Source organism: Pomacea canaliculata, linkage group LG1 (genome assembly GCF_003073045.1).
Source record: "Pomacea canaliculata isolate SZHN2017 linkage group LG1, ASM307304v1, whole genome shotgun sequence".
Lineage (NCBI taxonomy): Eukaryota > Metazoa > Mollusca > Gastropoda > Architaenioglossa > Ampullariidae > Pomacea > Pomacea canaliculata.
In genome coordinates this window covers 40,275,001-40,288,330 of record NC_037590.1, presented here as the reverse complement: position 1 = coordinate 40,288,330, position 13,330 = coordinate 40,275,001, and the positions used below count along the sequence as shown (strand labels likewise).

General features: G+C 37.8%; 1 protein-coding gene across 1 annotated transcript; it reads right to left on the bottom strand.

The window, feature by feature from the left end:
* Window positions 1–210: 210 nt before the first annotated feature.
* On the bottom strand, window positions 211–10,717 carry LOC112571982 (acyl-coenzyme A synthetase ACSM3, mitochondrial-like). The gene is given in 18 exon segments (XM_025251438.1): window positions 211–1,339; window positions 1,341–1,358; window positions 1,513–1,632; window positions 2,723–2,822; window positions 3,101–3,228; window positions 3,608–3,709; window positions 4,315–4,395; window positions 4,632–4,706; window positions 4,873–5,001; window positions 5,604–5,760; window positions 5,996–6,117; window positions 6,508–6,562; window positions 6,956–7,017; window positions 7,188–7,306; window positions 7,726–7,838; window positions 8,212–8,312; window positions 8,889–9,177; window positions 10,124–10,717. Coding segments are annotated over 17 exon segments (1,848 nt in total). The 5' UTR covers window position 9,177; window positions 10,124–10,717; the 3' UTR covers window positions 211–1,261.
* Window positions 10,718–13,330: the final 2,613 nt, after the last annotated feature.

Here is a 13,330-nt window from a genome sequence, read left to right as displayed (position 1 = left end):
CAATGTCCCACTTGTATTTAAAAATCTGATTACCGTATATTGATTTTCATCCGTGGTTTTGGTTTTGCCTATAGCCATTTGATTAATAATTTCAAATTTGTCTTCTAGTTTACCGCCTTTCAGAGGAAATTCCCTCCGCTTTTCGCTTTTTTCGGCGCTCTTTGTCAGTAACGACACCATGATCGGCACTCCCACGATGAAACGTCTGCATGGCAATAACAATTCTTTATTAACGAGAGGTAAAATAAGCAGGAAAATGATTTTTTCCAGTTAGCCCTCACCCTTTACGGGGAAAAATTAACTAAGGAAATGAAGTAATTATAAGTATTAGGAGAATAATTTGTAGTAAACATAAAAGAAGGTGGATATATGTACAAAGTGGTGGTATAGTAATATATATTTACATACAAGGTTTCCTGGAGTTGGGAGGTATCTCTAGAGGCCTCATCTAATTGTCTTGAAAAGTATTTAGGTCGTTAGCGTCGAAAGCAGTTCAGGGAGCTCAATTGCAATCATGTTACCACTGGTGGTTTATTTCGGATTTGAGAAAGAGAGAGAGAGAAACCAAGAAGAGAATTACAATTTCAGTTTTGCCCCAGATTCTTGGGGAAATAAATTTGAGATCAGCGGGCCATCAGTGGAGGGCCCATGCGGCTGATCGAATGATCCCATTAAACAGGGGAGTGGATCTGAGCAGATTGAACAGAGGACAATTAGGGATGGAGATGTATGCTGTTTATGAATTATTTTCAATTAACTAGGCGATAAGGATTTGTTTTGCTGAGCATTAAATAAAAATGGTTAAGTCATTCAAAAATAACAATCCTGCAATATGTTATAAATCCATGTGGTAAAGGTAAGATTATGCAAAGAGAAATATTTCAAATGTACATACGTTATCTTGTTATGATGAAAATATCTTCAAACTAGAATACTGGAAAATTTGGAATGTCTCTCTGATTATAAGTAATACTGTATAAACTGTGTAACTCATTCTATTTATCACGTGAGAGGGAAAAATGATGTCCCCTGTTTTGGTGTACTTGTGACTAGAGACACTGAAGAACACTAGGGCTAAGGGTACAAGAGGCGGTGGCCTGTGAAGAAGCCAGATGGGTCTCTGAACGGTGGCTATCAAGGAAGCACGTCCAAGATTTGCTACTCTGGATATTAATGGAATTAGTAAAGTCCTTTTCATGATATAGCAAGTGAAAAGTCTCGATCTCGTTTTGCTCTGTGTTTCACTGGTTTGAATTGACTGCTATGGCGTTTTCTGTTTTTTCCACTCAGCCTCACGTAGCTCAATGCGACGAATTTTACCACTGATGGTCTTTGGCAAGAGAATCCACAAACTCAATCTGGTGGGAAAAAAATGGAATACAAAAAATAATTTTGCTTTAGAATTTGAAAAACAGGCTCAGTCTCCCCATAATATGCCTACCAGAGTCTTAAATTTTGTTAATTTGATTTTATAATAATAATTGTAGTGAAAGACCATAAAAGACTTATTACCTTGCGTGGATATTTGTATGGAGCTGTTACATTTTTCACATGTGTCTGGAGTTCAGAGATCAGGGCCTTGAGGTCAGCATTGCGGTACTGGGGTGATAGGATCACAAATGCCTTCACAATCTGTTAAATATAAAATAGGTGAAGCATGTAACCAAAGATGGTGCAAACTTCATGTCCTAGAAATGTAAGCATAATCTGGAAATGTGTAAAAATGAAATAGGAAACAGGGGCAATACTAATAATTAATAACTTTGCTTCCCAAATGGTTAAATTTTGATTAATGGCTAGAATTAATACAAATCATCATAAACACATGAAAATGTTTACAAATGAAATGGAATAAGTCTCTTTCTGAACTTATTAAAAAAAAAAACAGAATTCTTACATTTGAAAACTCATCTAGGAGGCATAAAATTCACACACTAAAAAAAAAAAAAATAAATAAAAAAAAAAAATTGAAATTGAAAAGAGGACAAACCAAAATTGTAATTAATGTTTATACTATGAAGAAATCGACTTTTCCTACCTGAATTGATCCTAGCATTTTCTTAGCAAATCCAAAAGAAATAAGGTGTATGCAAAAGACTTTTCCAACAGCATTTATGCACACTTACATATAGGTTGGTCAAGTCTTGTTTATAGACGTGTAAAATAATGTCTTATTCATGCTACAATATAAATTGCACTAAGGAAGGATGAAGATGGCTGTAGTGGCTACTGTGGCACTTTTATGGACATTTAATTTGAGCTTAAACTATAAATATATATTAAGAATTACAATGAAAGAGGAAAAAAACCCAGCTTGAAACCAATTAAGTATCCATAAGGTAGAAAAACCAACAAAGTGAATGAGAAGTTCCAGTCATATTCAAGTATCTACACTTTAAACAATTACAGTGATATGAAAAGTTACTTAAGTTTCTCTTATCAGTGGTGTAATAATGATTCTGTGAGGGCAATGCTTAAGATGATTCTTTTCAAAGTACAAAAAAGGTACAGGAACCAAGAGAGAGAGAAATATGACAAACACCAATTCCCCACCGCACCCCATGACAAAAAAGGCTTTAATGTAAAAAAATACTTTTTTTGGCACACTGACTTGCAAACCTTCAACGTGATTAATATGATTATAAAGCTTATCTTTCGTTGACTGTCAGCATAGAGTTTGCCTCCCCCTCAAAACTAAGCATCTTTCTATGCCACTGCTTACCTCACCACGAGCCCCATCAGGACTGCTGACAACAGCTGATTCCAGAACAGCAGGGTGCTCTATCAAAGCACTTTCTACTTCAAATGGCCCAATTCTGTAGCTGTCATTGAAAGTACCGAAGTACCAGTGTGAGGTTGGGACAACCAAATCAAATATTAAGAGCTTGATAGTCAAGTATAGTGAAATAATGCTCTTTATAAAGAACACACATAAAATACATTAGCAGACAATCCAAATATTGTACACCAATAACAGTAACATCTGGAACTCAACAAATATAGCAATTCCAACTAGTACAATACTGAGTACAAAATGTCGCCCATAATTTTCCTTTGATAATTATCATACTTTATGTCAGAAATTCTAAAGACCACTCACCCAGATGAATTGATCACATCATCACTACGTCCAACAAACCAGAAATAGCCTTCATCATCTCTGTACGCTCTGTCACCTGTCAGGTAGAAGTCACCTCGGAACACTGATTGAGTTCGCTCTGGTTCATCCTTAGTAAAGAATTGATTATGAGTATATAAAGACTGGGATTGATCTTTGTGTGTACTAATATAGCAATACTGCAGGAAACAGAACAGTAATTTTTCACACAAGACCAGGAACTCTTTTTGGTTAAGTATTAAATATTGCCTGGTCATAGCCATGACAGTGAGCAATCCTAAGAAAAGACAAGAATTAAATAGCACCAATAATAAGAATATCTGTGTATGGTTTATATCTGAAATGAGATAGCTACCCTACATTGGACAGTGGGAGTCATCAAAATAATTCCACTGAAACAGACACCAACATGGAAATAATAATCCACAAAATTTTTTCAAAGAAACTGATAATAAGAATAGGAAAGTTGCTACTTAAAAAAAGTTGTACCACATAGCAGGAGAACAGTCCAACAGGGCGATGAGGGTTGCATCGCACTCCAATGTTGCCTTCTTTCTCGGTAGGCACTGGAACACCATCGTCATCTACAATCTGCATCAATATTCATCGTTCAGTTAGTAGGATTTTAGTCGGATGACGGCAGCAGTGTCAATGTTAAAAGCATAAAAAAGTAGTGTCAGGGTGCCTGGCCAAGTATGAAAGATGAATTATTGAAGGAGAACTTACAATGCCAGCACATGATGAGAAACAGTGAGGATATGTACATGAAATAACCCAGGAAAATTATTTTCAATATCAGCTGGCATTACCAAGTTTCCAATAGGGTAAAAGATATTGAACTCCCCGAAAGCTGGGTTTTCAGTTTACACATAAGCCCTTGCACGTTCTGTGACAGGGTCCAAAGCAGGTAGAAAGGGGAGTGGGTCTAGGAGACAAGTTTCTTTTACTCTCAAGGTTGGTTTCATTATCTCTTAGCAGTGTTCTGTTCCTGTCAGCCTAACCCTTAGTTACCCAACCACAACCATGGCCTTTGTAGTGGATGCTTAACTTTTAGCCTATATTCACACTTGGAAGAAGAAATTTTCTAGTTTGAAATTCTTGAAGCTATATTTGTTGCCTGTAAAAAGCAAAAGCTCCCCTCATGGTTTGCCATTTTTTTACGATGGCAGATAAGATTACTCAGTATTTTTACCTACTTGCAAGTCTACACCAGGTGCCGCCTTTCCCATAGATCCTGGTCGATAGGGGATGCATGAGTAACGACCACATAGCAATGTCTGTAGAGAAAATGATGTTTTATAGCATGACATCTTGGCTTTGCTTCAGAGTAAAATTTTATGGCTGTTGAATTTTGGGTGAACATGTGTTTGTCAAGTTACAGTTGTATATAACTGCATTTGATACAGAGACTTGCAGAATGAATTAAACAAGAGAGAAGAATCAAAATCATTATATATATCACAACCATTGGTTGTCTCACAGAAACAAATTAATAACTATTTCTGCTACTCACTGTCTCAGTCTGGCCATAACCCTCATAAATTTCAAGTCCTGTTCCTTCTTTCCATTCATCCATTAATTCTGGATTCTGCAAAGTAATGCTGTCAGGTTACAGGGGATTTTGGATTGTTGTTTTGCTTCATGTAAAGTTTCTTGTGTTAGCAAAGACAAACCACTCTTTTCATTGTACATGTCAACAAAGAAAAACATCCTTTCTAAATATTACTCACAAATATTACATAAATATTACTCACCACTGGTTCACCTGCACATATTGTGTGACGCAGGAATGGCATTTTTACATGTGACAGCTTTTCCTTTACAAGAAGTCGTTTGGCTGTTGGAGGTGTGCAAAGGTGTGAGATTGGGTACCTATTTAAAACCTGCATACATTTACACACAAATAAGTCAATATAGAGGTGCATGTAAATAAATTTATATGTAAACATGTTCATATTGAATTGCTTTCTCTCTCTGCATATATTTTGAAAGACTCAAGCAGAGTGCATAAAATAAACACTTCTCTTGTTAGGATAATTCAATTTACATATGGGGCAATCATACATCTTGTATGTATCATTTAGCTTGGATGCAAAATTAAGGCTTGCATGATGCTACTCTTTGCAATCTTACAATCAATCAAATAATAATGAGGATTTATATAGTGCTTTTCCAAGGATTTACTCAGAGTGCTTTACATAAATAACGTACAGACTAAATCATAAACAACCATGCACCCATATAACAAACATTCTCACTTCTACAATAACACACCTCCGTTCATACACAAAGTAAATTACAGCCACATTCTTCACTCTATTTGTCAGGACAGGGTCACCATTAATTAATGAAGTTGCTGTTCTAAAAAAAAAATGCTTTATCTTTTTTTCCCTAATGTTAATAAAGCCTATACATAACAACTGCAAGACAGCCACACATTAGGATTTGGGTTAGTCTTTGAAAAAATATTGTCTCAAAACTTGACCTTTAAAGTATCCTGGGGGTCAAACTTGGCAGCATTGAAGATGAAGACACAGGCTCCATGCAGCCATGGAGCAAAAAAAGAGCTCCAGGCACACTTAGCCCACCCAGGGTCAGACAAATTCCAGACTACGTCTCTTGGGCCCGCCTGAAGCATATACCTGCACCAAACAGGTGCTGTTGAAATAATGAAAAGAGTAAATCGATAAACTGGTCTTCTGCTGTCTACCCGAAAGACCATTTAAAAAGTTAATTGCATCTTCAAGATTTACATTCAGAAAATGATCAAAACTTGTAAAACAGACTACATGGCAATCAGCAGTAACAAATTACAAAAGAAAGTCAACATTAACGTTACATATCATCAAAGATGTTTCCACAAAGATTTAAGTATACCTAGCAGTTATCAAGTGACCAAGTCCATAGCTGGCTTGTGTGTGTTGTGTCATCTTTGGAAAGCCTGTTGTTCCACTTGTAAAGTACAACAGCATGGGATCTGAAGCTGCTGTGTCTGCTGCCTGCAGAAAGAATCATTGTTTCTATTATTTTTTATCATTATTGTTCTTCTCATCCTTTTTCTAAAATCCCCTGCTGTTACCATGACAGCCAGCATCATCACCACTATAATTATTACTCTGCACAGTGGCACTCTGGTTCTCTCTGTACCTTTCTAAAGACAGTACAGTAGAACTAATTTCTACATCATTACAGTAGAACCAATTTCTACACCACTACCACAGATGCATGTGCAGCACAGTGTATCTGAACACTAACATTAACCCGTCATATATTTAGCAGTCGTATCAGACAGCAGACTGGGTGTGTACGAACTATAGCATTAGACAGTTCTTGTTGCAATGATTGTAAAGGTAGCAAAGAACAAGTGATTATTTAATAGTTTATTTTACCTGAAAAGTATTTGTAGACCTCTCGAGCAATTTCTGAAAATTTAACCATCCTGGTCTGAAAAACAAGATGAAAATAACAAAACAGAATTTTTCTCATTGTGTAAATACTATTTTGTAGGCAGCCTCCAACTGCGACAGAAACTGCTACATTTTCATCTCATATGACAAGTATCTTCATGTCTTTCTCTTTCTCTTTCTCACACACATACACACAAACTTTTCCACTCTCATTTATTTGCTTGCATACTACTGACTCTTCTAATATGACATGTAGCTGGATGTATGGAGATGCATGTGTGTACAGGGTTTCTAAAACATGTACACACTTTAATACATTTCTGTTTCTGTAGAAAGTAATGGTAAAAGATACTCCCAGTGTCTGGAATGTACACATTTTTGTTAATGGATTATGTAGCTGCTGAGCAATAGAGTAATTTGAAAATGATACCTTGTGTCAGCTGAGGCTCCAACAAAAATTTTTTTTACTGGAAGGGGAAGGTCAGCACATGCCTAAAAATAAATTAGAAGTTCGTTCTTAGACAGCTGCCAAAAATATTGTCAGATTATTGTAACAAGATCTGAACATAAATAATAAATAATCTATGCTTGCCGTGTGACAAAGATGCATGCATAGATAAATATATATGCTGTAATGAAGAATAAAAGACAAGCACATATACCTGTTCAACGTTATCCACTGAGCTAGCATCAGCTATAATGCATTTGGCACCTGAAGACTGGAGGCGCATTTGAATGTCTTTGGTTCTCAGCAATGTGGTACCTGGGCTCAGGACAATTCCTGCAAAATTTTAACTAGCAATAAAGATTTGTAACAACAATGAACACAAAGTCCAAAAGAGAACTGGAAAAAATGAAAAATATGAAACTTTTGTGTCCTATATAATCACCACTACACGCTGACAGCCTGTATAACAAAATGTTCATAAATTATTTCAGATGCAGAATCTGCTTAGATTCCTTCCTCAGTTAGTCAGTATTAAATTTAAGACATAGCTGGAACCAAGCTTGGTCTGCTGAAAGTAATGGCAAGAGGAAAATGTTTTTGTATAAAAATGTTGCATATTCTGTTGTATAGATAAATAGAGAATAGACATTTCCAAGCCATTTAATCAGTCTTTAAATTGATGGCTCCTTAGAACACATGACAGGATTAAAAGTACATGTTTCCACTTTAATGAGACCTGTACAAATATTTACCTGATCTAATGCAGGCCAGGTTGATCAACCACCATTCTGGAATGCGTGGCAATATTATAATGACACGGTCTTTAGGCATCAGTCCGCAGGGGCCTGTGAGCACGTTGGCTATCCTAAGTTTTAAAGAAAGATGCCATAAAAAAAATATTACATGAACAATCATTTTCTAAATAACAATCAGGTGATAAAAAGAAGGGCCCATTTTACCAAACTGATGACCAGACATTTTGAAACATTTTGAAAATTTTCATTGTCACAGAGGCAGGATTTTTATCAAAATATGTTACATACCAGGAGTTGACCATGAACATGTTTCAAGATCAATAAAAATGTTTGGACATTTAAACTAGACTGTACTTCAAGACATTTCTCATTAGAATACAAATACTTTCTCATTCCTCCATCTGAAATACACACCCACACATAGATCACACAATAGCACTGACTTGTTTGTATAAAGTCGAAGTCACCTTTAGGTTTACTCACCTTTGTGAGAGCTGAGAGAGATGCTGAAATGTGTAGGTGAGTTGTTTACCGGTGTCATCTATCCACCACAATGCAGGAAGTTTGATGTCTCTCTTGCCTGTCTAGACATGAAAACATCCAGCAACCTAGACTGTTTCTCAGACAAGGAGGACAATTTAGTGACAGAAAAATCTTTGACAGTGCTGTTGTATTTTGCGCTGTTTAAGTTCTGACTGCCTGTTCAATAAGAGTTAATTTTTATTTATTTACCCAGACCATCTCCCCCTTTTCTGACAGATGAAAGAATTCTAGCTGGCTTTAATGATTCTGCCTTTCTTGGCTTCAAGTGCATTAATACAGCTGTGCAACACAAAACAATTTTAGCTGATGACACATTCTAATGTTAGTAAATGCATTATTCTACCTAAGTAGTACTGGGTGTGCAGTATTCAACTAGTCAGTAGCAGAATGGCTAGTACCTAGCACTCAGCTAGGTATCACAGCATTTCATCTGTTATGTGTTAACCTAATGGCATTACATAAGCACCCTGCTTTTTCTCACTGATCTAATATTTTGACTAATTATGATCAATTATTTTCAATTTGCAGGAGCAAAATAAAAAACATGTAACCTAGTGAAAATATTATATCTGAAAATTTGTGTTATAGGGAAGATGGACACTGGAGATTGTGCTCACTTTTTCTGCAGATGCCCAAACATCAACAACATCACGTGCAAAATTAAATTTCTGTGGAACAACCAGGCGAAATGTGCGGCGCTCAGCTTCATAGTCTCTGAATGATGTCTGAACATCTAGCAGATGCAGACGTCTGACTGTCCTCAACAGAATCACTGGAAAACTTTGCAGAATTGGTGTCTTTGACTGTAGATGACTTCTGAGCATTTGCAGTGAATGACCACATAGGACAGTGGCTGAATGGCTAAGATCATTTCCAAAGTGGTGAAAAATTTGCTGCAATTGCATCCTGCAAAATTTACAACAGTTTCTGTTGAAAACCTTTGTAGCTACCTTTATCTTTCCTTGAACGAACCAGAACAAAAACCTAAAACAAAAATAAAATCAGCAACAACAAAAACATTTTGGGCATCAATGGACCAGATCCATAACTATATACCTGCCACATCTGTGGCTAAAGTAAATATATATATCTTTATAAGATACAAGTAACTATAAAAATTAATATGCCAAAAAAATTTGAACAGGTCATCTCTAAATTAAATCAATTACAAAGGTGTCTAGAACTAATTAGTTCTAATTAGTTTTCCTATTATCAACTCTTATTTCCATTTTTAAATTGTTTATGCAACAAAACTGTTTCCTCCAATACTGGTATACCTATGACCAATATTGTGTGACTTGCACTAAATGTGAATTAAAATTCTTTTATTTCGTTTTACTCTCATTTGAAAAGATATATTGTAATATATTGCTGTTTTTGGTTATTGCTATTATCTGTTTACAATTAGTTGTTGTAGGCTTTGGCTGTATAGATGTCCCTGCTGATGATATTGACCTGATCCACAAAGATTGCTGGCTACATTGATCCCTAACTTGCTGGCACTATATTAAACTTTTTAGACACACTGAATGAGGGCTCCATATAACACTTTTATAGTTCTCTCTGTCTGTACTAGCTTGATCTAGCACTGAGTTCAACATCAGTAAGGGTGGTATTGGTGTTAAAGGACCTCTGTGTCAGCTGTGTCAAAGCTTGATATCATGATGCTGCTGCAGCTGTGATACAGTTCATACATCGTGTATTCTATGCAGCCCTTGTCCGCCTGAGGGGCTCCAATTTCAACGACAAACGATATTCATTACATTTATGGTGTGTCAGCGTATAAGCGACTTCATTATCAACAGGATAAAGCGAGGAATCGAAAAGTATGGACGTATATATGTTTACTTACTTGTTGGCGGGAGAGACTAAGCAGAGCCTTTACAACCTTGTCGACACAGACAGCTTACAGAAAATGGACAACACAACCTGCGACGCTCCAGTGAAGTAGTTGGTATGTAGTCTGCCCTCCTCGGGTGGTACCAGTGACTTGGAGTCCTTATTGTTTAGTACATTTTATACCTGCTTCCGACTTGTGATATCGCACTACGGAGGAAAGGGATGATGAAAGTGGTGCACCAGAAGAAAGACCTGCGTGGAACACCACAATAAGAACTGCAACAAGGAACAGGCTCACCACGAACTTGTATACACATCCGTAGGCTCACCAAGCGTTTTTATTACCCTAGCTGGCCTACTTTCGTGTGGAGATAAACATGTCTTGGGTACACCCCACACCAGCACCACCACCCCTCTACTCATTACCTACACATACAGTTACTGCACTTCCCATGAACACAATAAAGGTCCGTGCTTATCCACTCGAAGACGCGATACCATGGAAGTATCACCGACAGCTATTTCCACTGTCGATCTGTTTGCTGTTGGTTGAGGAATTATATATTTTAGAAGTGAACTTGGAGAGCCTGGAAAAGCCTCCATATCATGAGCTAGAGTTGCTGCGCGCACGACTGAAGATGTGAATGTGCAACAACGACAATCACATCACATCGGACGATGATTGATGTGTGATGGCTGATGGAGTGACTCTATGTACATATGATGGCGAATATGTTGTTTGATGACATGATATATATATATCACCGCGTGGTGACGTTGTGCAAAGCATGTTGACATACAGTATAGTATATGTCTGTCGGCCAGTGTAACAAGACAATAACACCACTCTATAGGAATTGTCGCATTTTCATTTGTGTATCTACATCATACGTATCTGGGTTTGCACTACTGGTAATTAATTACATTTCATCAAGGTGAAACTGTCACGAATGACCCGTAGTTGACTCGTCATGCAATAAAATGGCTTGAACGTTTTATTATTGTTCATTATATATATTGGAACGCTGAGTGTCAGCAAGCATTGATTGCCAAAAATGCTCCTAATTCCGTGTAAAGTTGCTATTTTAGGTGTTCGAATGGGGTCAGGGTTACAATGGACGTGACCTTCTTGGGTCAGACTGCCCTGGCGCCTGTTGGCGATGGCTGCTCTGTGCACCAGATGTTACTCTTGTTGTTGTATTAATGACACTTTGTCAGCCCTGGTGCATGGTGTGCGAGTCTTGTGTCGTGTTCACTGTTACTGTAATGTGACCTGTTGGAGGTGTTGTGACCTGCTGCTGTGAGGGTCCGTCCTTGTGGTAGTAAACAGCATGCATGAAGCCTATAGGGGGTTGCCACCCTGAGATGTATACAGAGGTACATACAGCAGGCCTAACGACAGGAGAGAGGGGCAGGGGAGGGATGCTGTACCCGGATCCGCGGATATGAAGGGGGTACGGTCTTGGTTAATCGAATTGTAAACATACTATTATTTACTGGGCAAAAATAATTTACGATTACAGTTACAAGGGGTTCGGTGAGATCGTCTCTGCCAGGGGCTTGTGGTGGATCTCGGCGGCCCTACATAAGGGCAGTGTCCTTTCAGTGATGTAAGAAGGAAACAGCGAGGTCATCCTGTAGTTTTGAGAAGCGGTTAACAGAAGCATTCAAAGCTGACAAGTCTCTGGTTTAACAAGTGCAGTTCTCCGCACTCTTATAACACATCCTCTCTCAAATAATCCCACAACTATCGTCAACAACAGCAGTGGTATCAACACCACCACGACAACAAAGAAGAGGTCTGTTAGTGCCAGTTCAACGATTACTGTTTCTGTGTTGGATGTCTGTGCAGAAGCCAGTTGGATCCCCTTGCAGATCCTCCTGTTGCAAAGCTTGGAGTGAGGCAAAAGTCCTTTTCCAATGTAGCTCCCCTCCCTTTCGCCCACAAGCTCTAGGGGCCGTTGTTATGAAGCGAAAGTCGCTTCCCATGACAAAAAGGGAAACTCTACAGTAGGGAGAAATACTTAACCCACAACTGTCTTTATAAGTAGGTTAGTCTTGGATAGACTTCCATTGTTGATGGTCGGGTGTGCAGTACATAGGAAGCTGCTTCACGGCGAGCACAAAGAAGATTGAGATAAGCCAAGGTGTTTTGAAAAAGCTTCTTTTCTCCTCAAATTATTATGGTGAATCCAGGTAGGAAAAGCCTGGAGGTAATTCTTCACAACCACTCGATTTACTGGGGTCTAAAGCTGTTGGCTATTAAAACATAATTGGGTTTTGAGAGGCTTAGGCATAAGTGTGTAGGCTTGAAAGCAATTATTAACAGGCCAATAATTCTTCATATTTCATCATGCTTTATCCTTTTGTCTGAGAATCCACACAAAATTAGTGTGCAACATAAAGACAAATCTTCTGTAATTGTATTGTTTAAAGAACTGTTGCAAAGGATAAAGGTCTTTCAGAAACTAATGTGAAATACTAATTAGTTCTACTGAACCATTTCTATATTTTTTTTAGCATGTTGTCACTTTTATTTTGCCATTGATTTAATTAAATACTTGCATGAACTAGTTTTACATTATGTAGTTACATTGTAGTCACTGAGATGCACAAATTTCTGCCTCCGAAATACCCTGTTATCATCATAAACTATTTATAACGAGTACAGAGGTTGCTGTTTACATTAGAAAAGAACGGGACTGCAATCAACCTGGTAAAACATCGGCTGCCAATAAAATGACAGAAGCAATGAAAAATGGAGACAGTTCAATTAATGCTGTGAAACATGGAGATAGTTCAGTTAATGCTGTATCAATTTCTTGAAAGTACCACAGTATTAAAAATCTGACTGGAAAAATAAAATAATAAAAATCTGCTGCTTGAAAGGAAAGACGGGCAAAGGCTATGGACGTGATTAAAGTTCAGAGAAAATTACGGGTATCTCGTGCACGCGCCATTCGAACCGAGGTGGCCTGTCTCTGTCTGATTGCTATGATTAAAACTGCCAGCTCTTCCATTTTCACTACTTACCGAAGAAGATGGACAATTCACCATTCAGGCATAATGAAAGTTTAAGTCGGCGTGACTGGTCGATCCTCAGTGGAGACTAGTAACTGTACCTGGTACCTGTGCGGTTCAAAGGGATGTGCAACGGTCAGGCACATTGGGGTACATTGTACTACAAGTCTCCAACGACGTGGAAGTACCAGAGTCTTAA